Source organism: Gopherus flavomarginatus, chromosome 1 (assembly GCF_025201925.1).
Source record: "Gopherus flavomarginatus isolate rGopFla2 chromosome 1, rGopFla2.mat.asm, whole genome shotgun sequence".
Classification (NCBI taxonomy): Eukaryota; Metazoa; Chordata; order Testudines; family Testudinidae; genus Gopherus; species Gopherus flavomarginatus.
In genome coordinates, this window is record NC_066617.1 from 273,864,883 (window position 1) to 273,889,280 (window position 24,398).

The window sequence follows — 24,398 nt, forward strand, 5'->3', positions numbered from 1 at the left end:
GTTACCCTTTTGTTAAATCAGAAGAGCTACTGTAGACTAATTTAATTGATGTCTAAAGTTTAGGGTAACATCAGGACCAAAGAGTGAAACTGAACTCAAAGTATTTGAATATCTACAGTAGATATGCAGTTTGGCATAAATACAATACAGAGTATAAGGACTCTGAGTAAGACATGAACTCCACTTTTACTTATTCCCTTGATTATGTAATAGCTATACAAAAGCTACTAAGTCAGTTGAGACTCTCTGCTTTACTTCCTTGAGAATACAGCAGCTTCTATGACTTAAGTTAATTTAATATGAAGTAAACTAAATTGGCCAGACAGCTCAGACAAAAATCTCTGGGTGCCTTCCTTTGAGTCAAAATAAATTCAAAAGTATGCTGAACTCAAGTAATGTTGAAGACCAATCACCAAACTGTTGAGAGAGGTGCTTAGTTATGCATCTAATAAACATCTTTTGGAGCTGTTAGGCCCAGATCCTTAAATAAAATCCTTGTTGATTTCAGTGGGAGTTAGGCACCTAAATATCCTTGAGAATATGGGCTCTTTAGTGCCTTTCCTCAAGTTCTGTGTTAGAAACAACTACTGGTTAACTACTCCCTACTTTACCACAAGCAAGGAAAATCTTTACTATTCAGCCAACAAAGCATCAAGGATTGTGGCATCACATCAGACATACAAATATCCATTTGTTATTAAAGGAGCTAAAAATCATCTACCATTGACTCCTCTCTCAACAGAATGATCTAATCTGAGCTGGTCTGTCCTGAATCTTATAATGCAAAAGACCAGCATGAGTATGTGCATAGTGAGACATTACTCAGAGGTTAGAGGTGTGGGAAACGTTTCCCCTCCTCCCTTTTTTGTCCTTTAATAGTGTTAGATGGAAGCCTATGGGTGAGAGTGAGTGAGTTGTCAAAGGACATTAACGACTTGTAAGTTTCAGCCACCATAGGGTTGGCAGTTAACAGTCCATATTGGGGCATTGCTGAACAAGGGCCAATTTAAGGTTGCACAGGCACACCTCCAAAATGGCGGCTTAGCCGCCCTTAGCTTCTTATAAGCACCACCCATGCAGCTCCTTCTGGATTCCAAAGCAGCTGCAACCGCTCCCAGCTTGGAATCATCCACAAACTTTAGAAGTTGGCTCTCCGCCATTAACCATTTACAGTCATTTTCTGAGTGGCAAGAAAAATGTATTAAACTACAACCTTTTTTTCAGTGCCTCAATTCATAAAACCTCGATCTGCCCCTTTTTTTCTCTCGAGTTGAGGAAAATCAGCAGTCAGCCTTGGGCTAAGTACCAGAAACTAGAGCCAGCTCTGCGAGACCGCTGTAGCGCGCTGAAAATGAGGGGTCCGGCGAGGAATCTCTCTGTTACTTTAACGGGGGTGTCACAACCATCACCCTAAGAAGTGAGCTGGGGCTCTGGACAGTGAAAGGTGGTGGAGTTGTGGGGGGAGGGGGAGACTGCGGCTGGCTCATTCACAACGTCTCCGCTCCTGCTCCAAGTTGATATCCCCCCGCCCATTGCCGGGCGAGGGCTGCCTGCGCTCCCGCTGCCCCTCTCCCGGGGCGGGCTCCTCTGCCCTCCCCAGACCACCTCCGCGTTCTCCCGGCATCTGAGCGCGCAGGCCTGTCTGCGCCTGAGAGCCCGGGGAGGAGGGGAACCTGCCAGCCCCTCTATGACATACAGCAGGAGCCGCCGCGGAGGGGGGAGGCGGCGCTGTGGGGCCGCTGGAGGTGGGCGAGGAACAGCAGCGGCAGCGCTGTCACCCCCGCGGCCCCTTCCCCTCCGCTCTCCTGGCGCAGCGGCAACTGCCCTGCCGGGCTGCAGCTACAGCGGAGGAGGCGCTGCCCGGGGACCCCGCTTGCCGCGGCCGCTACCGCCGTCTGAGGTGAGAGCAGCGAGGCGGGGGCTGGGATGCCGCCCTCCGTCTTCTCTCTCCTGTTGCGCGCGAGTGCGGGTCTGCCCCCCGCTGTGACCCGCCTTCGGGCCGGGCCCGCACGTGGCGCCCCCGCTGGGCTGGTTTGGGAGCTCTCGGTCCCGCCGGTCCGTCGCTGCCCGCGGGTCTCCTCCAGCCTCGGCTCTGCTGGGGCCGCACATTGCGGAGGGCGAGCTCGGGCGTCTCAGAGCCCCCCCCGCCTTCGCTGATGGGGGGAGCTCCGTGCAGGAGCCTCCTCAGCCAGGCCCAGCCAGACTCGTCTCTCCTCCTCCGCTCCCCTGTCACCCTGCCGCCTCCCTCACGCTGCCTTGGCTCGGACTAGCGGGGCGGGTTGTGAATAACTGGCAGGGTTTTCTTGGCCATTCAGCCTCAAGCAGTATTTTGGAATGAGCAGCCGCGGCAGTACCATGGGGCTTCAATCCGGATTGGGCCTTTGGGTACCACTGCAATGTAAACGGATTATTGGAGGCACCAGTCAGTGGTGTAGTTAAGTTAAAGCACGTTTCCAACCTCGTTATTGCGGATTAAAAAATACATTATGTCCTTCCAAAATTACTCTTCGGGTGCAGGAATCAATGTTCAGAACATTTACAAGGAACTGTTATTTGTTTAGTAACTAAAATAAATTTAAAATTAGCCCTTTTAGAAATGTAGCACCCAGTGTCCCTTTTTTATTTGCTTCCACTGATCTCAGTGACAGAATAACAGACTTCCCCCCCTCTTGATTGAGTCTGCCTCCCAACTGTTTACTTTCAGCTGCTAACTCCCCTCTCTATCTGAACATGTATAAGAAAGCGACCTGGAAAGGTCCCATAGCAACTCCTGATGTCTCCTTTAGTGCCTGTGTTCAAAGTTGCACTGCTTTAAATTGGTTGAAACAGCCATGCTTTAATATTGGTAGTGAAGACATACCCTTAGATAAAAGTAAGCTGGCAGAAACTTAGTTTGGACATAGGGAGGCACTAATAGTGTATTAAGGGAAAGTGGGGTGATTGTTTTTCCTATCCTTTCATTTAAGAAGTTTTCAACTTGGGGTGCTGCTGGATCCTCAATGACACTTGGAAGTACTGGTGGCACTAGGGGGCCAAAGCATCATTTTACAACTGCATCTGTTTAACAAATACAGTTGTAAAATTTTAGACAGGTAAGGGGGGTGTCAGAGGGGATGAGGAGAGCATGGGGGCCCCAGGCTGGGGGCGGAGTGGGGAGGAGTCACATGGAGGGTCATGTGAGGAGGTCATGTGCCCTCCCCTTGTGTTCCCCCCATGAGTGCAGTACCAGCAAGAAAAGATTTCTATTTGCACCACTACTCACCAGGAGCGCTTGCGTCGATGTAAAGTGCAGTGCACCGTTGTTAGGCGGCCCAGTATGCCAACTGCTGCCGTTCTGCATAATGCCTTTTGGGACATTTTTGCAGTGTTTTGTGGGATAGAACTGATTTGTCCAGGGATCTCTGGGAGCTATGGATCAAGTTCCAGCATGCAACTCTCTTCATCCGATAATGTCATCCATGTCCATAATTTTTGTGCCTCTTTAAAATAATCCCACAAACCTGCATAGCACTCTTGTCTCTGCCATAAGTATGGAGCCCCCAGAGCTGTACATTTATAACCTTTGGGTGGGCTAGAGGCCTATGCCATCTCTGACAGAAGTATGGAACCCACAGAGCTGTGCACTTGTAACCTTTGGGTGGGCTAGAGTTCACTTCATTGTCCTTCTCAAGTGCCTAAAAAAATGCGAATTCCCGTAGAAAAGTAGCTGGAGACTCAGAATTCAATCTCTAAGCATTTTCAGCAAGGATTGCACAGGGTCAACCTCCCCACAGTCAAATCCCCAAAGAAATTAAAGAAATTAATGTAATTAAACAACAACTTTATAAAACTTTATGATAAAGAAACAAATAATTTCATTTTTACAACATAACATGGCCATTTTATAATCCACAGAGAGTATTTTCACAGTATCAGAGGGTTAGCCGTGTTAGTCTGGATCTGTAAAAGCAGCAAAGAATCCTGTGGCACTTTATAGACTAACAGACATTTTGGAGCATGAGCTTTCGTGGGTGAATACCCACTTCCTCAGATGCATCTGAGGAAGTGGTATTCACCCACGAAAGCTCATGCTCCAAAATGTCTGTTAGTCTATAAGGTGCCACAGGATTCTTTGCTGCTATTATTTTCACAGTTATACATAAATAAAGAAAACAAATTACAAGTTCAATCCCCACAGAAACACAGTGAGAAGAAGAAGGGTTCCCAAAACTTAGGCTAGGTTCACCTGAGTGTCAGAGTCTTTGATCACAAAATCTATACAATCTGCTGAATCTGAAACAACATCTTCCCTCCACTTGCTTGCAGGAATCTTCATGGAATCCATGCCGACTCTTCCTTTACTAAAATCACTGTTAGGCAATCAGCTAACTGATTAACCAACCACGCAGTTAAGTGTACAGATTTAAAAAAAAAAAATCCAACCTTTTACAAGAAAATACAAAACTGAAAATAGCAAAATATAAATTATTCTTTCGCCATTACTACATTTAAAGAAAAGTTGGTGAATCATACTAGTTGAGACAATTTAACTAAAACAGTTTGGCTAAAATAAAAAAAAAACACTCAAAGTATACAATTAAAATAGAAGAAATTATTTTTCCCTCCCAATTATTTCTTTCTATAATTAACATTACCCATGCTTCCCTGTTAGAGGGTTAACAGTATCACTAACCTGCTACAAAATGCTTGACGGTTAGGGGAAACAGCCTGCTTTCTGCTCTTCAGCTCAGCTTCTCCCAACTCTTACAGGGCACATCGCCTTTTGTAAAGCAGCTGCCCTTACTGCTGGCCCTCAGGGAGTCTGACCCCAGCACAGGGAACCTATTGGAGCATACCTCAAACTACCAAAACCACACCCAAAATCCAGATGTTTCTGGATGTGGAGAGCTATATCTGCCTAGCAACAATGAAGACCCTAGACACAACTCTCTCCTACCCGCGACATGAGTCTCTTAAAGAGATATCTTCCTATTAGGCACTTGGGTTACACGCTATTCTCATGAACACTGAAAATACAGGATGCAAGATTCTCCTGAATTTCCTGTACTCTCTGGACTCTCAAAAAACGGGGACATGAGGATTTCTTTGAGGATAGTTTGCTGAGGGGTATAGCGAAAATAATTCAAGGTTGTTGGTGGCATTCATGGAGCACTGCTTGTGGACCTGAGAACTAAGCTGACTGCTGGTATTGCATCGTAATGCAAGTGGGATGAGCAATGACTGCAGAACTTGTGGATGCAGAAGGCCACATTCCTGGATCAGTGTGCCAAGCTTGCAGCAACCCTTCAGCACATGCAGAATGAGAGCTGCATTGCCAGTGGAGGAGCACGTGGTGATTGCACTCTGGAAGCTTGCAACTCCAGATTGCAACTGGTCAGTGGGAAATAATTTTGGATTTGGAAAATCCACAATGAGGACTGATGTTGTGCAAGTGTATAGGTCCATTAATTGTATCCTGCTACATAGGACAGTGACATTCGACAATGAGCAGGGAATTGTGGATGTATATGCAACCATGGGGTTCCTGAACTGATGGGATGATAGATGGCATACATATCCCTATTTTGACACCAACCCACCTTGCCACAGAGTACATCAGCAGAAAGGGTTACTTTTCCATGGTTATACAGCTGTTGGTGGATCTCTGGGCATGCTTCACTGGTATGAAAATTGGCTAGTCAGGGAAGGTACATGACACTCATATCTTTAAGAACATGGGACTGTTCAGAAACCCGCTGGCTTTCCTGACCAAAGATTTACCATTGGCTATACTGAAATGCCCATACTGATTCTAGAGGACCCTGCCTACACTTCGCTCCCCTGGCTCATGAAGCTATACATTGGCCACCTCAACAGCACCAAGGGAAGGTGCAGCTAGCAGCTCAGCAGATGCAGAATGACTGTTGAATGTGCTATTGGCAGATTGAAGAGACCCTGGCAGAGCTTGCCTTAGTCACTAGATTGATTCTCAGTGAGAAAAATATCCCAATGGTTATAGCTTCCTGTTTTGTCCTGAATATCTGTGAGGCAAAGGGAAAACGCTGATGCCAAATATAAGGTGAAGGTGGAGTGACTGTCAGTTGACTCTGAACACAAGAACTATTAGAAGAGCTCAACATGGAGCTACGCAGCTGAGAGAGGATTTGAGAGAGCACTTTAATGGTCAGCTACAGTATCGTTCTCTGGTGCACTGTTCTCTGTGCTTGGAGCTTTGGCTGTTGCTAAGAATTGTGTAATGCTTACTGTACTTTTATAAATATGGCTGAGTGTTTTCCTGAAGCTATGAATTATGTGGTGTTTGGTGTGCATTTACATTTACAAATAGTTTGCTTTTGAGTATCGCTATGCATTCTACAATATTTGTTGTGATGAATAAAGATGATGAGATTCTCCAAAAATAGAACTTCATTGAATGGAGGAGATGAACAGCACAGAAAACCAGTGTGGAACCCCCCCCCCCACAGGTAATACTATACACATTTTTAACATAACTTATTGGACTGAAAATTTAATATTATAAAGGAAGTAAACATGTATGTCCACTTCAGTGCACAAATGTAGACAGTTGTGGCTACACATACATGAACCGTGGTTCTCACCGGTCTCTGTATGTGAAGATGTGGTTTTCCTTGTTGTCCCCGGCTTGGAGTAGTAACAACATGCCTTATAACGCCACATGGTATGTTGGAGCATAGGAGGCAGTGACCATGGAGTTCTTCAAGAACTAAATAAGGTGGAGAGTCCGTGATTTTTAAACCTGCGGGTCCATCACAGTCTGCAGCATTTGGGTTTGCCTGAGAAAACTCATTATGTCCTGGTGGGATTTCTGGATCCGTCTTCTCTTTTTCCATGCTGTCAGTCATATTGGCCTTCGTTCACAGTCTGATGCAGCACTGGCTTGCAGGATCTTGCAGAACATGTCGTTCTTCATTTTTCTCCTACTTATCAGGGTCAGGCATCGTGCAGATGGGAGAGGGCTCCCCTTAAGGCCACCGTGCCAGAAGCTGCTGATAAAAACAGACAGATGTACTCCAGCATTTACAATCACAAGGGAAAGATAAGTTTCAAAACTCCTTTCCGTTACTCCCATAAACACTTTTAATAAGAAATGCTTATTAACACTTCAGGTTTAGAGCACCTCTTCACAGCACTGCTCTCCATCCCCACCCACAATGAATATGGTCCACCAAGGGTGAGGTGGGAAGGATTTTCTGTTCCATTAATCTATAACATTTCAGTTCCTATTCCATGGGTGTAAGTATAGGGCAATGGTACTGAATATTGGCGCTATTTTCCACTGGTGTTATTGATCTTAGCTGATATATCACTCCTGAACGTAACAAAAGCACAGAGAGCATAGATGCTGACGTTCTGAACCCCGCACAGGCCTGTATGCCATGAGCTGTTTACTACTATGGTGCTCGCCAAACTCATCACGGAGTGACATAAGAAAGTGCCCTATTGTGGAAGAAGAAATAAGGCAGCCATCTGTAGAAATCTTCAGGAGAGGATTGTGGAGTATCTCCATGAAAGTTTCATCAAGATCTCTCTGATGGATAAAAGGGACATCTCTATGCACATGAAGTGCTCTACATCCCTAACCAGCAGGGGAATGAAAATCAGATGCAACTCTGCCTGTTTGTTGTATTTCTATCTCTTCTTGTACAATGAAACAATGAAAAGTCAATATCTTTGTTTTGTTAACTTGGAGATGGACTGAGTGTTATCTTTAAATTTAAATATTCTAAGGCAAAATGCATACACACACGCAAGTTCCCTTCCCCTTGATTAGGCTCATCTGCACTTACCTGGTGGGACTGGTTAGACTGTGGCTCAGGGCTTGTCTACATCAGAAAGTTGCAGCGCTGGTGAGGGAGTTACAGCGCTGCAACTTAGGAGGTGTACACATCTGCAGGGCACCACCAGCGCTGCAACTCCCTGTTTGCAGCGCTGGCCGTACTCCCGTTTTGTCTCGGGTGTAGAGGATCCAGCGCTGGTGATCCAGCGCTGGTAATCAAATATAGACACTTACCAGCGCTTTTCTTGACCTCCGTGGAATAAGCAGGTATCCCAGCATACCTGAGGAAGCCTCTGGTAATCAAGCTGGTCTCCTTCCCCGGTTTGCTCTCGCGTTCCCCGAACCCCGAGCAAGCAGGTCTCCTTCCCTGAGGTTTGCTGGGTGGTTCCGGGAACGCGAGAGCAAACCGGGAAAGGAGACCAGCTTCGCCGCGGTTTGCTCTTGCGTTCCCCGAACCCCGAGCAAGCAGGTCTCCTTCCCTGAGGTTTGCTGGGTGGTTCCGGGAACGCGAGAGCAAACCGGGAAAGGAGACCAGCTTCGCCGCGGTTTGCTCTCGCGTTCCCCGAACCCCGAGCAAGCAGGTCTCCTTCCCTGAGGTTTGCTGGGTGGTTCCGGGAACGCGAGAGCAAACCGGGAAAGGAGACCAGCTTCGCCGCGGTTTGCTCTCGCGTTTCCCGGAACCACCCTGCAAACCGCAGGGAAGGAGACCTGCTTGTTCGGGGAACGCGAGAGCAAACCGCGGCGAAGCTGGTCTCCTTTCCCGGGTTTGCTCTCGCGTTCCCCGAACCACCCAGCAAACCGCAGGGAAGGAGACCTGCTTGTTCGGGGAACGAGAGAGCAAACCGGGAAAGGAGACCAGCTTCGCCGCGGTTTGCTCTCGCGTTTCCCGGAACCACCCTGCAAACCGCAGGGAAGGAGACCTGCTTGTTCGGGGAACGCGAGAGCAAACAGCGGCGAAGCTGGTCTCCTTTCCTGGGTTTGCTCTCGCGTTCCCCGAACCACCCAGCAAACCGCAGGGAAGGAGACCTGCTTGTTCGGGGGTTCGGGGAACACTGGAGCAAACCGGGGAAGGAGACCTGATTCCCCGCGGTTTGCTCTCGCGTTCACCGAACCCCGCTTGAAGCCGCCCAACAGCGCTGCAGTGTGGCCACATCTAACACCACTTGCAGCGCTGGTTGCTGTAAGTGTGGCCACTCTGCAGCGCTGGCCCTATACAGCTGTACTAATACAGCTGTAACAACCAGCGCTGCAAAATTTTAGATGTAGACATGGCCTCAGTCTCAAACAGGTCCAGGCTTGTGGCATGGCTGGAGTCACCCACTGCATCTTCCCTCCTTCTCCTCCTCCTCCTTGGTGTTCACTACAGAGGTCTCTGCCTTAGGCTCCTCCAAGGTATCCATAGAGGTCTGCTGGGTGCTAGTGGGATCTCCACCCAGTATGGCATGCAGTTCCTTGTAGAAGTGGCCGGTCTGCAGTGCAGTACTAGATCTATTGCGCCCCCCTTGATCCCAGCCTGGCGCACCCTCTTGTACCCCAAACCCCTCATCCCCAGCCCTACACTGGAGCCTGCATCCCCAACCAGAGCCCTCACCCCCTCCAGCACCCCAATCCCAATTTTGTGAGCATTCATGGCCCGCCATACAATTTCTATTCCCGGATGTGGTCCACGGGCCAAAAAGTTTGCCCACCCCTGCTCTGTGCCATTTGGGGAGGTGGTTTTGCTGCATCACTGTAACATGGTGCTTACATTGGCTGGATACAAATTTGAGTGTAGATACATGCAGGAACAGGTTACGTCAATCTAACTTTGTAGCTCAGACCAGGCCTTATTTAAACCAAAACCCTGTGTGAACATTCCTAAACATGGCTTAATATTGATTTAACAAATGAAGTGGTTTACCCAAATTGGTTTAAAAAAAAATTACACCTTTAATTAAACCTGTGCAACTTTGAATAAAAACAAGGCCCTAGTCTCATGTGTGCTCGCATGCTCTCTCTCTGTCCTTCTGCATGGTGATGTGGGTTGTATTTGTGCTGTATGGGGATGAAGTATACAGGGGTGTATATTGGAAATGGGAGATGTGAAACATATGACTAATGGGTGAGGTGTACTGGAAGGGATTGTGTGATGTTCATGGGAAGTGGCTGGAGGGGAAGAAATGTAGGATGTGTTTGTGGAGGGAATGCTACTATGTGGAATGTGTATAGGGATATAGGGGTGCCTGCGGGGATGAGGATGGGGTAGAGTGGGGTGTGTATACAATATGAGTTGTGTAGGGGTGCCTGAGGAGGGGGTGATATGGGATGTATTTGGAAATGACTGGAAAGATGAGAAGCTGAGGTGTATATGCCAGGGGTTGTATATGCAGGGGGGCAAGGTGTTGGGAGGTTAGGAAGGATGATGTGGGGTATGGTGTTTGGGGAAGCGGTGGTGAGGATAGGGGTAAGGTGGTCAGGGCCGACTTTAGGAGCTGTGGGGCCCGATTCCAATACCTGGCAGCAGTCCGGATCTTCGGCGGCACTTTGGTGGCGGGGGGTCCTTCACTCGCTCCTTACCCCCCTGCCACCGAAGTGTCGCCAAAGACCCGAACCACCGCCAGGTATGTAAAAAAAAATTAAAAATTTAAAAAGACGTCTAAGGTGCGGGGCCCAATTCCGGGGAATCGGGGGAATCGGCCTAAAGCCAGCCCTGGAGGTGGTTGGGGATGGAAGAGTGAGGTGGTGAAGTGTGTGGGGATGGGGGTGAGCGGTGTGGATAAGTGTGTGGGGGGGTGGGCATGTGTTTGGGATGGGGGATGAGGAAGTGAAGTGTGTGTGTGGCGGGGGTGAGGCTGAGGGGGTGGACAGGTGTTTGGGATGGGGGATGAGGAAGTGAAGTGTGTGTGGGGGGGGTGAGGCCGTGGGGGATGTAATGTGTTCGGGATGGGGGATGAGGAAGTGAAGTGTGTGGAGGGGATGGGGTGAGGCTGTAGGAGTGGACAGGTGTTTGGGATGGGGAATGAGAAAGTGGATGGGGGGTAATATAGGGAAGAGGCAGGGGAGGTACCAGGCGTCTCACTCTTGCTCTCTCCCCACAGCTGCCATAGCAACGCAGCAGACACCGAGGAGGGGGCTCTGGGCTCTGCAGCCCAGCTCATGGTCAGAGCCTGAGGCCTGGGCCGGCCATCTGGTGGCGGGACTCGTGGCCCCGCGCCCAGCAGTACCTCCCTCTCTCACTGCAGCCTGGCCGAGATGGGCAGCACTGCCACGCTGGGTCCCCTGCCCGCTTTCCAGTTCCGACCGCGGCATGGGAGCCCAGACTGGCGCAGGCTGAGCGCTGTGGACGTGGAGCGGGTGGCAAGCGAGCTGGACGTGGCGGCCCTGCAGGAGCACCTCGGCCACGTCACTTTCTGCAGCGCCGAGCGGCTGCTCTGCCCGCATTGCCGGGGCCCTGCCGACCCGCTGCTGCTCAAGCTGGTGCGTCTGGCGCAGCTTTCCATCGAGTACCTGCTGCACTGCCAGGAGCACCTGGGTGCCCAGCTGCAAGGCCGCGAGCAGGCACTGCGGGCAGCTGACACCCGGCTGGAGGAGGTGGGCAAGGAGGCGGCTCAGCGTGCCCAGGAGATGAAGCTGCTGAAGGAGGAGTGCAGGCGGCGGAAGAAGATGATCAGCACCCAGCAGATGATGCTGGAGGCTAGAGCCAGCTATCACCAGGTGAGACACACTTATAGTCACTGCTAGCGCTCAACTCCTCCATGGTGCAACCGCAGGGCAGGCAGGCAGGAAACACTGTCTTACCTTGGGGATATGCTCCCCCACCCCTCATGAGATCCATCAAAATACCCCGGAGGCTGCGGTTTCATTCCCAGCACTTTGGGGCCAGAATCTCATACTGCTTTAGAGAGGAAGCGTTTGATTTCCAACTAATCCTATTGACTGATGAGCTTTTTCCAGGCTTACATTCATTTCACCATCCCGTGTGACATACCTAAAGTGAATCTGAAGCGAATGATTAGGTGAGGTGGAAGGCAGGTAAGGGAGTATAGGGAACGTTAAGTCTTAGACTCTTAAACTGTTAATTTTTCTATCAACTTCCCCATTTTTTTTTCCAACAAGTATTTTGGGAATTTATAACTGCCTTAAAAGATGTTCCAAAATTTAAAGACTATACTGGGCTGAAACTGGGCAAATATGGCCTCGGGCCAACTTTGTGTGTTTGTGTGTGTGTATTTAAAGTTCATTTAACTCTCATGAAAGATATTCTAACCTAACACTCCTGAAGGTCTAAGTCCTGTTTATCCAAATAGTAGGTACAGCATAGGTAGGAGCAATGCAAGCTTTGCCGTGCTATGCCACCAACGTGTTTCAACCCCAACTGGAGGGAACATCAGCATGTCAGTGGGCTAGGAAAAGTTTTGTTTCTAAAATGTCTTGATTAAGGAATAATTTCCATCTTAAGTTCAGTGGTCCAGTAGGAAGATATTATATTTTGTCCAAAATTCTGTATTTTTAAAAAGCAGATTATGCTATTTGTTGTATATTTCCCTCACTTAGGCCCCAGTCTTGTGATGGTACCCATATGGGCAGAATTCATTAGGACACAATGTGAATACAGGATCCTTGTGGATTTCAGTTGCAGGATCAGGGCCTTAAGGAGAAGCTGCTGATGTGATTTGCACTTCAAAAGGTCTAGATGTCTTGTTTGACCAGAGCGTCTGACCTGGGTTGAAAATGAAAACTGAGTGAGCCCCTGCATCAGTTTAATTGTGAACTCAATTGAATGTCAAGTAATCCCTTCATTGTATTTGACAGCACAAATATGTGCATGCATTCTCTTCAAAATGCATTTAGGCTATATCTGGCTTAGTGGAGCCCGGAGAAGAATCGAGCAAAATACTGGCCTTGAAGTATAGTTCATTTTCCTTCTTCTGTTCAGCCGCATTTATCTCATTATCCATTTAAGGCCATATAAAATAAAAAGCTCTTTCTCCCCCTTTTATCTCTTGGAGTAAATTATTATCTCTAAGAATTAGACAGATCTAGTGAGGGATGAGTTCAGAAACTGATATTGAGTAATATCTGTAAAATGGAGTGAGCACTTTGGGTCTGAATGGAGGACTCCAAGTTATCTCTATCTAGTATTTGTAAGTGCAGATTTACTAGTAGGCAACTATTACGTATCATTTGTTTGTATCAAGCATTTGGCTGTCCTAGAGTGCCAGACAATGGGGTTTTTGCTAGTCTTGCTCAGTGTAATTCAGATTCCATGCCCATTAAAGCTTTGGCCCCTTCATGAGCAAGACTGTAAACATTTACTTGCCTTTCTTAATGCATGTGCACTTTATTTTCGAAGTGATGTACAGTGATTGAGTTTTGAGTTTTAAGTTTAATGTCTTTAATCCACGTCCAGAACAAGTGAAAACTGTAAAAATATGAACTGTCAAATGGAATTGCTATTAAGGTGTGATAATTTTAAGGCTCAAAAACTCAAATAATATCTTTCTTAATGCTGAAATGACAGTTTTCTACTATATTTGAATTTCTCGTATTTTGATGATTTTGGCAAGATCTTAATGTTACATAAAAGCTTTCTTGTATCTAATACTATGAAAAATAGTTCGAGGAATATTGTCACCAGTAATAGGCACATAGTATAAACCTTCCATCTGCTAGTTGTTGAATAAGAGCTTGCTTCTACTACATGAGTTTAGTGCTTGAATGGATAACAGTATTTCACAGCCAATTTAATACCATAAATCATGTGCAATCCCTTGCAGTGTAAAATCCCTGATGGTTCTTTGCTTTGCTGCCATACAGTACCTTCTCTAGCTAGGTTTTATGTCAGTACTTCCTTGCATGTATCCAACAAAATGTAACTTAATTATTAATGGTTTTAGTGGTGGTTGCAAGACATTTATATTTAATATCATACTAGCTATCAGTAGTAGAATTTCAAATTCTAGATGAGACCTGGGAATTTGACTGTAATGAACAGATTTTAAATCTGCTGAGCAAGTTTGAAATTGTCTTTTACATTCATATTACATCAGTGTGACTGACTAAGTGTGCAGTTGTAGCTCCCTTAAGCAGATTTGTATGTTTTGAAACATATACAATAGCCAAGGATAGTTAGCCATCATACCTTATGAAAGAAATGTGGGGTTTTGAGTCACAATCTGGTTCAATCAGTTTCAACAGCTGTATGTTTTGTTCATGTTTTATAGTAGATCTTCTGTTTATCACTCTTAAAATGGGCAAAATGTACTTTAAGGATTAATTAAAAAACTTTAAAAATATACCAGTAGGATCAAAATGTGATAAAATACTTATCTCCATTTATAAAAGATGAGTGTAAATGAGTGTGTTAAATGCACACCATTAGAGGCAGGACAAATCATAAAGAATGTGTAAATGTTCTGTAGTACATTTTGTATTAAAAAAAAAAAAGTATGTAACTTGGCACCTTACTACAGCCTCTGCTTTTATATTTTTCCTGAAAGGTTGGGTGGGAGGCAGATTCTTGCAGGTCTGTGCTGCATGAATCAGTGAGTTTCTGCTGTATTTTGTTATTAATTTGGATCCTAATAAACAGTGCTTTTATTTATCTGCAACTGTCACCCTTTCTTGCTCCAGCTCCTCCTCCCTATTATCCTCTCCAGCATGATTCCCCCACAACTCTACTTTTCCTTATCTCATTCCCCTTCTAAGTTTCCTGAAAAGCAGTAATGCTAAAAAAAAATCTGAGGATAGTAGGTTTCTGCAAATTTCATCAGAGTTTTCAGTATAATATGGGAAGGAAACAAAAAGTCAGTGCAATTTTGGGTTGCAAACTTTGCATCCTGGGAAGGTCACTAATAAATCTTTACATAGCTCTGGCACCATCACACCTGGATGTGCCTTTAATTTCTGGGAATTTCATTAATTCAGAGGAATGCGGATGAGCTACAGAAGACCTTTGAGGGTTGGGGAGATTGATTTATGAGAAAAGGCTAGGCCCCTGATCCTGCATTAGAATCTGCTAAAGTCAATGGGACTCCCCATTAGTGGAACCTGGTGCAGGATCAGAGCCATAATAGAGATATGCCTTGACTGCCTGGTGATTAAGTTAGGGTTGCCAGGTGTTCCGTTTTTGACTGGAAAGTCTGATTACTACAGGCGGGGTAGGCAAGGGTGCGCTGGGTCATTATCCACGCCAGCCCCTACTCAGTTGGGGCCGCCTCCTACCTACATTAGGCGACTGCAACTCCTAGCCTGGCTCCGCGGGTGAGTCCTTCCTGACCCGGGCAGAGGGGAGAGCGGAAAAGCAGTGAGTGAGGGGGGAAAGGGGAAGAGAGAAGTGAATGGGGTGTGGGGTCTTAGGGGAGTGAAGAGGTGGGGCAGGGGTAGGCTCTGGGGCGGGGGAAGAGGGCAGAGTGGGGGATGTTTTGGCCCTCTTGTTGGAGTGTCTGTTTTTTAAATATTATAAAGTTGGCAACTCTAGATTAAGGGGTGGGGTGTGTCCCGATAACAATATGCAGAAGAGAAGAATTTTAGCATAATAAAAGAAGGTATTAATATATAATTTATCAAAAGTAGGGATGAAATCCCCCTTGCTTGGCACATTTGAAACTAGACTCCACAAAGCAGAAGTAATCTTGCACTTACCAGATTGCCTGGATGAGATATGGTATTTTATGATTCTACCTCCCCCCCTCCCACCATGGATATAGTTTCAAAGTGTGCAATTTAATGCCAAATTTCTCCATTCAGCTATTGTTGAGTTATATATGCTGGAGGAAGGAGAGAGAGTGTGGCAATACAGTTTCACAATGGGAAAAGTACATGTATTTTTCTTTTCAGTTTGTTGAAATCCAAAATAGTGGCATGGATATTCCTCATATTTCATGTTTTTTAAAACCAAACATGGAGCATTTCAGTCCAAATGGAGATTTTATTTTACAATTAAGAGTGAGTGATAATGGGGTAATAATTTAAACGTGTTTTCCACTTTAATTATAGCATTAATTAGCAAGTGTGTTTGTGTCTTTTCTCACAGTATTGTCAACCATTACCTTCTCTTGAATTGAATCCCAGACATTCTCAAGTGTCTGTGATCTTATCGCTTTCTAGTGGCTTCATCTTACATAGGATATAATTCCTATCATTACTACTCAAGCTTGAATATTTCATCTGTTACCACCTGTCAAGTATAATTCCCAATTCTGGACCTTAGCGTCCAAAATATGGGTACTAGCATGAATTCCCCTAAGCTTAATTACCAGCTTAGATCTGATAGGCTGCCACCAATCATGACTTAGAGTAGAGCGCCTGATAGACTCTGGTCTCCCCCAAAAACCTTCCCTGGGGGTCCCAAGACCCAAATTCCTTGAGTCTCACAACAAAGGGAAATAAACCATTCCCCTCCCCCTCCCTTCTTCCTCCCAGCTCCTTCCCGCCCTGGGAACACTAGGAGATCGCCTGATTCAACTTTTTGAATCACCACACTGAGAGGAGTGTTACCTTCCCCCTCATCCAGAGGCAATACAAGCTGCGTGAATCTAACACAAAGAGAAAATTTATCCTTCCCTTCTCCCCACCAATTCCCTTGAACCTTAACTAGGAGAAAAAAAAATCACACAGGTCTTAAAAGCAAAACTTTTAATAAAAAAGAAGGAAAAAAGTAAAAGGTTTATCTCTGCACTTTAAATGGTAAAAAGTTACAGGGTCTTTTAACTATAAACAATAGAAAGAAACTTTCTCCAGCAGAAACACAATTTAAGCTACTTCCAGCAAGTACACATATGCAAATAGAAAAAAAACAAATTAAAAGACTATGACTGCCTTTTCTTACTTACAATTCTGAATAGATAAGAGACTGTAGCAGGGAGATTGGCAGAAACCTGGTTGCACCTCTAGTCCCGTCCAGGACTCAGAGAGAACAAAACCAAACCCAAAACCCACAAACAAAGGCTTCCCTCCACGAGATTTGAAAGTATTTTGTCTCCTGATTGGTCCTCTGGTCAGGTGTTTGCAGGTCACTGTTTGTTAACCCTTTATAGGTGAAAGAGACATTAACCCTTAGCTATCTGTTTATGATACCACCAGCATGCTATGTAATTTAAATTGAATAATGTTGGAATTCAAATCAGTATCACAGTGTTGTCATGTACAAGAATGGGCTGCTGTATGGAGAAATGTAATAGGCTAATTCAAAAAATGTTAACTGTCATAATTAAAAAAAACAGCAATTAATGTTGTTACCTAAAACAATTATCTATTTGTATTTTGTAGTGTCAGTTTTGTGATAAGGCTTTTATGAACTACTCCTTTCTACAAAGTCATATGCAGCGACGCCATAAAGAAGAATCTCAAACTGGTGAGTACTTTCACGCTATCAGGAAAATTAAGGAGATATAGAAATACGTAAAATATATTCAGGATATGGAATTTAAGTTTTTGTGTGACCCAGAAAGAAGCCATTTGACTTATAAGCCCCAGAATGCGTTTGTACATTTGACAGTTAGACTGACCAAATGTGATATGGCAGTCATTTCACTGAAAGATTATAAACGTGGAATAGCATGCTGCCATGTTTAGAATAATTTTTCAAACTGAGTTCCTGCTGAATACTTTGCCAGTTGCAGAATTCAGAGCAGTGGCTTTATCTGAGTATATGAAAGCTGTGACAATGTATCATTGCCAGTGAACGGGAAGTACCAAGGAAAAGGAAATATTATTAAAAAGCATTGTTATCATTATGGGATCCACTCCACCTCCCCTGAAGTTAGTTAGAATTGGATCAGGCCCACAATAAATGTATAGTGATAGTACAATATGATAGTTATAGGGAAATTTACGATTATTCAACCAGGGTACCAAACTCCACAATCCAGTATAATCATCGTTGTTACACTACCCTATTTGGTAGATTAATATAAAATGATGTTCTTAAAAACAGGTTTCAGAGTAGCAGCCATGTTAGTCTGTATCTGCAAAAAGAACAAGAGTACTTGTGGTACCTTAGAGACTAATAAATTTATTTCAGCATAAGCTTTCATGGGCTATAGCTCACTTCTTCGGATGCATAGAATGGAACACACAGACAGGAGATAGTTATACATACAGAGAACATGAAAAGGTGGAAGTACACATACCAACTGGAAGAGGCCAATCAATTGAGATGAGCTATCATCAACAGGAAAAAAACAACCTTTGAAGTGATAATTGAGACGACCCATAGAAGATGTGAGGAGAACTCAACATAGGGAAATAGATTCAATTAGTGTAATGACCCAACCATTCCCAGTCTCAGTTTAAACCTAAGTTAATTGTAACTAATTTGCATATTAATTTGAGTTCAGCAGTCTCTCTTTGGAGTCTGTTTTTGAAATTTTTTTGTTGTAATATTGCCGCCTTCAAGTCTGTCACTAGTGAGTATTTGTTTCAGGTTGGGAGGCTATCTGTAAGCGAGGACTGGCCTGTCTCCCAAGATTTGTGAGAGTACAGCCGCACACCATACAACATAAACTCGAATTAATATGCAAATTGTTCAAGGCATGTGCCCTTTGGCCTTGTGTCTCACAACATTAAATATGCACAAGTTAACAATCCAGTGTACATGGTTATTGGTGTATGATAAAGGCACTTTTTTCCAGCTTGCTTCAGAGGTATTTGCATGTACAGAGTAATGCTACATTTTTATTGTCAGTATGAATGATGAATTTAGGGATTTTCTTCTCTGCCTCTTCTGCATTGTGTCAACTGAAAAATATTTATAGTGTGAAAGACATTCTTCAGATTTTTGCTTGTTTTACCCCAATATATTTTTCTCACTGTGTGCACGATTCATTGTTGCTGGGAGCTGGTGTTCTTTAGCAATGGGAAAGGTGTTGGGGGAGGAAAGTCGGGGATGGTGAACCAGAGAGACAGTTTGACAGTGGAGCAGGAGCAGCTGGATAGAGGTGGTCAGGAAGGAAGAGCAGCTGGGAGCAAGAAAAATGGGATAGTGGAAGAGAGAGAGAGAGGATGGAGACAGGGTTTGAACAGAGAGAGAGGCCAATAAAATAGCAGTAGCACTGAAGGAACTGAAAGAAGATGTTGGTAAATTGGTAGAGGAAAGCAGCTGTTATATGCTTGGAAAGAGAGGGTAATGGGAGGAATGGCAGAGTCAATTGAGCTGGATTCATTCTGTATTAGCAAGAAGAATTACTGTGTGAGGGGAGTGATTCAACTCTTTAAACACTTAGGGCAGGAGTCGGCAACCTCTGGCACGTGGCTTGCCAGGGTAAGCACCCTGGCGGGCCTGGCTGGTTTGTTTTCCTGCCGCGTCGGCAGGTTCAGCGGACCCCCAGTTCCCACTGGCTGTGGTTCGCCATCCCAGGCCAATGGGGGTGGTGGGAAGCTGCGGCCAGCACATCCCTCGCCCATGCCGCTTTCCACCACCCCCATTGGCCTGGGACGGTGAACCACGGCCAGTGGGAGCCGCGGTTGGCCGAACCTGCCGACGTGGCAGGAAAACAAACTGGCCCGGCCAGCCAGGGTGCTTACCCTGGCGAGCCGCGTGCCAGAGGTTGCCGACCCCTGACTTAGGTTATGTCTACACTGCAATAAGACACTCACAGCTAGGCCATGCCAGCTGACTTGGGCTTGTGGGGCTCGGGCTAAGGGGCTATTTAAGTATAGATGTTCAGGCGCAGGCTGGAGTCTGGCCTCTAGGATTCTCCCACCTCATAGGGTCTTAGAGCCCTGTCTCCAGCCTAAGCCTGAACATCTACACAGCAATTAAACATCCCCTTAGACTGAGCTTCTTAGCCAAAGTCAGCTGGCATGGGCTAGCCGTGGGTTTTTAATTGCTGTGTAGACACATGCACAGTTATTCCCGTTGTTCTGCTATGTACTCAGATACTGCAGTGATGGGCAAACTTATAAAAACCTATATAGATTGATATATTTTTGAGTGTACATTTAAAAAAATTTTTTTGACAGTGACCCTTAAAATGAAATTCTGGGAACAGAAGTTTCACTTATCTAATTCTAAAGAAATTCAAAGTTGTATCGCTATATAGACTGATAAAGAAAGTGACTTTAACTAATTAACATCCTCTAGTGAATCTTGCAGAATTATATATTTGGGAGTCATGCCTTTCATTCCTTCTTTGACCTTTTGTCCCTTACATTCCTATAAAATATGTTGAAATTAGATTATATTATCTGTTAGATTAGTTCATTTTTATTTTAAATATTTCATAAACTTATTTCACATGCTATATTTTCAATAAGATGATGGCTGTTAATCTATGGCCTGTGGAGCTTATTCTAGTAGTCCAGAGAATGTATTATTTTGAGAAGCAATCTGAATTGTGATATTGGGAGGAGAGATGATCTGTGAGAGTAGTGGTTCACAGAATGAAAAGGTTGGAGAAGCATTGAAGAAAGACAGCTGTGGGAAACATCACATTTCCCAGAAATATAATTAACATTTTTCAAATGTATATTTCTTTCAAGCAGAACAAAAGAAGAAAGCACAGACAGATAAATTACAGGATGAGATCGATAAATTGAAGGAGCAGTTACAGCTCACCAAGTCCCTCCTAGAAGCTGAACAGCAAGCTCACATGGCCAGATTTTCTAAGGTAGTATATATTAAGTGTTAACAACATCCTACAAGAATCAGTATTCTGGACTCAAGTATCAGAGGGGTAGCCGTGTTAGTCTGGATCTGTAAAAGCAGCAAAGAGTCCTGTGGCACCTTATAGACTAACAGACGTTTTGTAGCATGAGCTTTCGTGGGTGAATACATCTGACGAAGTGGGTATTCACCCACGAAAGCTCATGCTACAAAATGTCTGTTAGTCTATAAGGTGCCACAGGACTCTTTGTTGCTTTTACAGTATTCTGGACTGTGTTCACTGACCATGTAGCTTGCGAATGAGGTGAATAGAACTGAATGAAAACTTAAATAAGATTTTTCTGTTTAGCAGCATTGCTCCTTGCCACATCAGCATCAGGTACAGGCCCTCCTGCAATTTTAAAAGCCCTATTTGTTACTTTCCACTATCCCTTCTTGTATATATTTTGGAACCAATATGAAAGGCACTGCTACTATTAGCACCTGAAAGTCATCAGAATGGCAAAAAGCTCTTATTGGAACAGATAGAATGCAGAATATTATAATATGTATTATTTAAAATGCACCTCTACCTGCTATAATGTGGTCGTGGGGAGCCAAAAATCCCTACCGCGTTATAGCTGAAACCCCGTTATATCGGGGTAGGGGTGGCAGGGCTCCAGCGGTGATTTAAAGAGCTCCGGGCTCCAGCTGCTGTGGGGAGCCCCAGGCCCTTTAAATTGCTGATGAGCCCTGCTGCCGCAGCCCCAGGGTAGCAGCGGCAGGGCTCCAGCAGGTGATTTAAAGGGCCCGAGGGTCCCCACAGCAGCCAGAGCCCCAGACCCTTTAAAGTGCCACCGGAGCCCCGCTGCTACTGCGCTATACGCGAACCCGTGTTATATTGGGTCGTGTTATAGCAGGGTAGAGGGGTATCATATAATGCCTAGACACTATGGTGATTTGGCACTTTCTAGATACTGCTCTGTATGTTTAAATGATGGTTTGTAAACAGTAAGGTGTTCCTTGCCATAAGAACTTCAATCTAACATAGGTAAGACATGAGATAACAGGTTAAGGAAGGGAGAGTGAGAAGAGGGTAATGGTGAGAAAATGCAAGGAATATCACTTCAACTTGTGTGTTAGTCTTTGAACCCTAGGTAAGTAGCCAAAGGCTTTCAGTAACCTGAAGCAGTAGGTAGCCTCAGCCATTGTGGAAGGTTGACAAGATATGAAGCAAAAGTGGAAAGTGAAAAAATTTAAAAGCAGTAATATTGCTTTAGTGGGTAGTTACACGCAAAGGCTTTATTTTATTACTGTTGTTATTAATTTGAATTGCAGTGGCATCTATAAATGGGGAAGATAGGATAGGTGTAACAAAAATAAAAAGATAATGTGATTACATAGTTAAGCTACTGCACAACTTGATCATTTCTTGATCACAGCTTGATGGTTCCAAATCATCTTGCAATTTTTGTTTCTTTTCAAATAAATAAAATCAGCTATCCTGTCAATATTACAAGAGAGATGAGTTTTTAGAATGGATTTTAAGGAGGAGAGGATATAGGCCTAACAGATAACTTCAAAGAGTGCATTCTATGAATAAAGGCAGTATGGAGCTGGTTTTTAAGTAAGACAGATTTAGTTAAAGACCAATCTTGATCTAGATGTTATAAATGTAATTGAATTTTAAAATTGCATTGTAATTTGTCCCACTTTTCTAATATTTTGGTAACTTTCTTCTGCATAGCATGGTTATAAAGTTCCCTTTACTTCTACTGCTGACCTCATAGTAGAAACCATTGTTGTTTCCTACAAGAGGCTATGCACAGGCAACAAGGGGAGAGCAGCCCTTGATGCTGAAAAATGTTTAATGCAAATAGAAGAATCAAGGGCAGACTCTCTCATGGAGTCAAAAAGACCAGCTGCCAACTGTTTCCAAGAGACCCAGAGCTGGCTTGGGGAGTGAGTAGCTGTGGAAAGACACAGCTCACTGGTTGTCTCCTGCATTGTTCCCGGTGTCGGAGCCTTCTGTCCCTGCAAATGGTTGTATACCTGTGAGTTACCTGTCCTCTCCTCTCTGCAGTAGCATACAGGAACCAGTGGAATAGGTTCTTGGAAGTTTATGAAGTGTAGGTGGATTTCTTTACACTGCTTTACATTCCCTATTTGCTGTACCAGCTGCAAGTTTCTGATTCCCTGGATGTTTTGCTCCCCAACTACTTATGCAAGTTGAGGGTCTATGCATAGATGTAGGTTATTTCAAATCTTCTTTCTCTAACTCCAAGGAATCCCTTCCCCTTTACTGTACTGTAGCAATAGGTATGTATATCTACACAACAGCTGGGAGGTGTAATTCTCAGCTTGCACAACTAATTGAGCTAGTGCCTTAAGATAGCATTGTGACTGCAGTGGCTCCAGCTAGCTGCCGAATATGTACCCAGGGTTTCAGGCAGGATTGTGTTCAGGCTGCTATCCATGCTGCTGCCGGTTGCACTCCTACCACCCTGCTATTAGCTCGAGCAGAGCTAATGTGTACATTTAACTGAGCTGGTAATTGTTAGAAGAAAGAACAAGTTGACCCAGAGGCGGATATGAGTACAGGCTTCTTTATTGCGATACTTGTTCCCCTGGACCCAATTGTCCAGTAAGCACTGAATTAGTTACAGCACATTCTTTTTGTTTGTTAATATGTATACTCCGACATCCGTTACAACACCCCAAAACCCTTATTAAATAATTAAAACACCCATTTTGTTAGTAAACTCATCCTATCTGTGCACAGCATTACACATATTACACAGGCATTTTACCTTGAAAATACATTTCTTTGCAACAATTTGGTGCCACAAATCTCCCTGGTCAGCAATTCTCAGGAGAGGTAGGAAGGGGCCATAAGCCAGGGCTTGTTTATGTAGCTGGGAAAGGAAGGGAGGAGGCGATAACACTGCTTTACCCAAAAAGTGTCCTTTAGATCCCCGCATTTCTTATGCAGCTGCAACATTTATCAATTCTTACAAGCAACAGGGAAGGGCAAAATATGGCAACTTATTTATTAAATAAAGAACTACAGCCTTCTTATGCCTTTGTCCCCTAATGCCATGTCAGCACATTAGCAGCTTCCCAAGTTTCTACTTAGCCCATACGTATCCCAGCAGGAATTAAACCTCTCAGCTGCTGAGTAGACATACCCTTTGGCATGTCTACACTATCACTTTTGTATAGCTTGTGTCGCTCAGGGTGTGAAAAAGCAGCCCAGAGCAACATAAGTTACTCCAACAGAAACGCCGGTGTGATCAGTGCTATGTCGGCGAGAGAGCTCTCTCCCATCAGCATAGAGCTGCTACACGAGCGCTCTTACAGCTGCTGTAGCTCTATGGTTGCAATGAGACTTTTTAAATGGGACTTTGTAACTGTGTTAGGCATATCTGCCTGAGTCTGCAGACAGCCTGAAACAATAGCTCTGGAGATATGTGAACTGCCCCATTTAGCTCTGAAATTCAATGGCAATGGTTTAAAATGTCATTGTTGATAACTATTTCCTGCTATTATGTGTTTATCCTGCAACCCCAAATTATCTCCTATGCCTTCCCAAGTGCCAAAAGCCCCATCTGTCTTTTACTTAAGCATTTAGGTTCCCCTGACAACTTCTAGAATGTAGTTTTCTATGTTTGGTACAAAATTCTGCAGTGTACGAAAAAACTGAATATGTAAGGGACAGCAACGAAATATGTCATTGTTAATACCAAATTAAATAGCACCAATGATACTGATTGGATAGTATGATTTGTTTTGATTTAAAATTAATAGTAGTCCATTTAAAAAAAAACTACTTGAAGCGGCAGCAAAATTTCCAGTCTGTCATATCAGAATACTTCAGAAACAACAGTTGTGGGTTTTCCTGTATAATTAGATCAATCCTATTACAAAGCACATGGGACCTTAATTTAATGATGCTCCCAATATGTATTTAATAACATCGTATCTATAGATAAATATTTTAGCTTAACCATTAGAAAATCCACAAAAATGTTAGTT

At 44.5% G+C, this 24,398-nt stretch overlaps 1 protein-coding gene across 5 annotated transcripts in view; it reads left to right on the forward strand.

Annotated features, from left to right (window-relative positions):
* The first annotated feature begins 1,720 nt into the window (after window positions 1–1,720).
* Window positions 1,721–24,398, forward strand: part of DZIP1 (DAZ interacting zinc finger protein 1) — an 81,387-nt gene continuing 58,709 nt past the window's right edge. For 4 of the 5 annotated variants that reach the window (XM_050948299.1, XM_050948323.1, XM_050948314.1 and 1 more), the window contains exons 1-4: window positions 1,721–1,900; window positions 10,876–11,491; window positions 17,048–17,132; window positions 20,261–20,388. In XM_050948299.1, the coding sequence (XP_050804256.1) occupies window positions 11,030–11,491; window positions 17,048–17,132; window positions 20,261–20,388 (675 nt within the window). In that variant the 5' untranslated portion in view covers window positions 1,721–1,900; window positions 10,876–11,029. The remainder of the gene's footprint in view (window positions 1,901–10,875; window positions 11,492–17,047; window positions 17,133–20,260; window positions 20,389–24,398) is intronic. The other variant, XM_050948306.1, reaches the window with a different exon arrangement.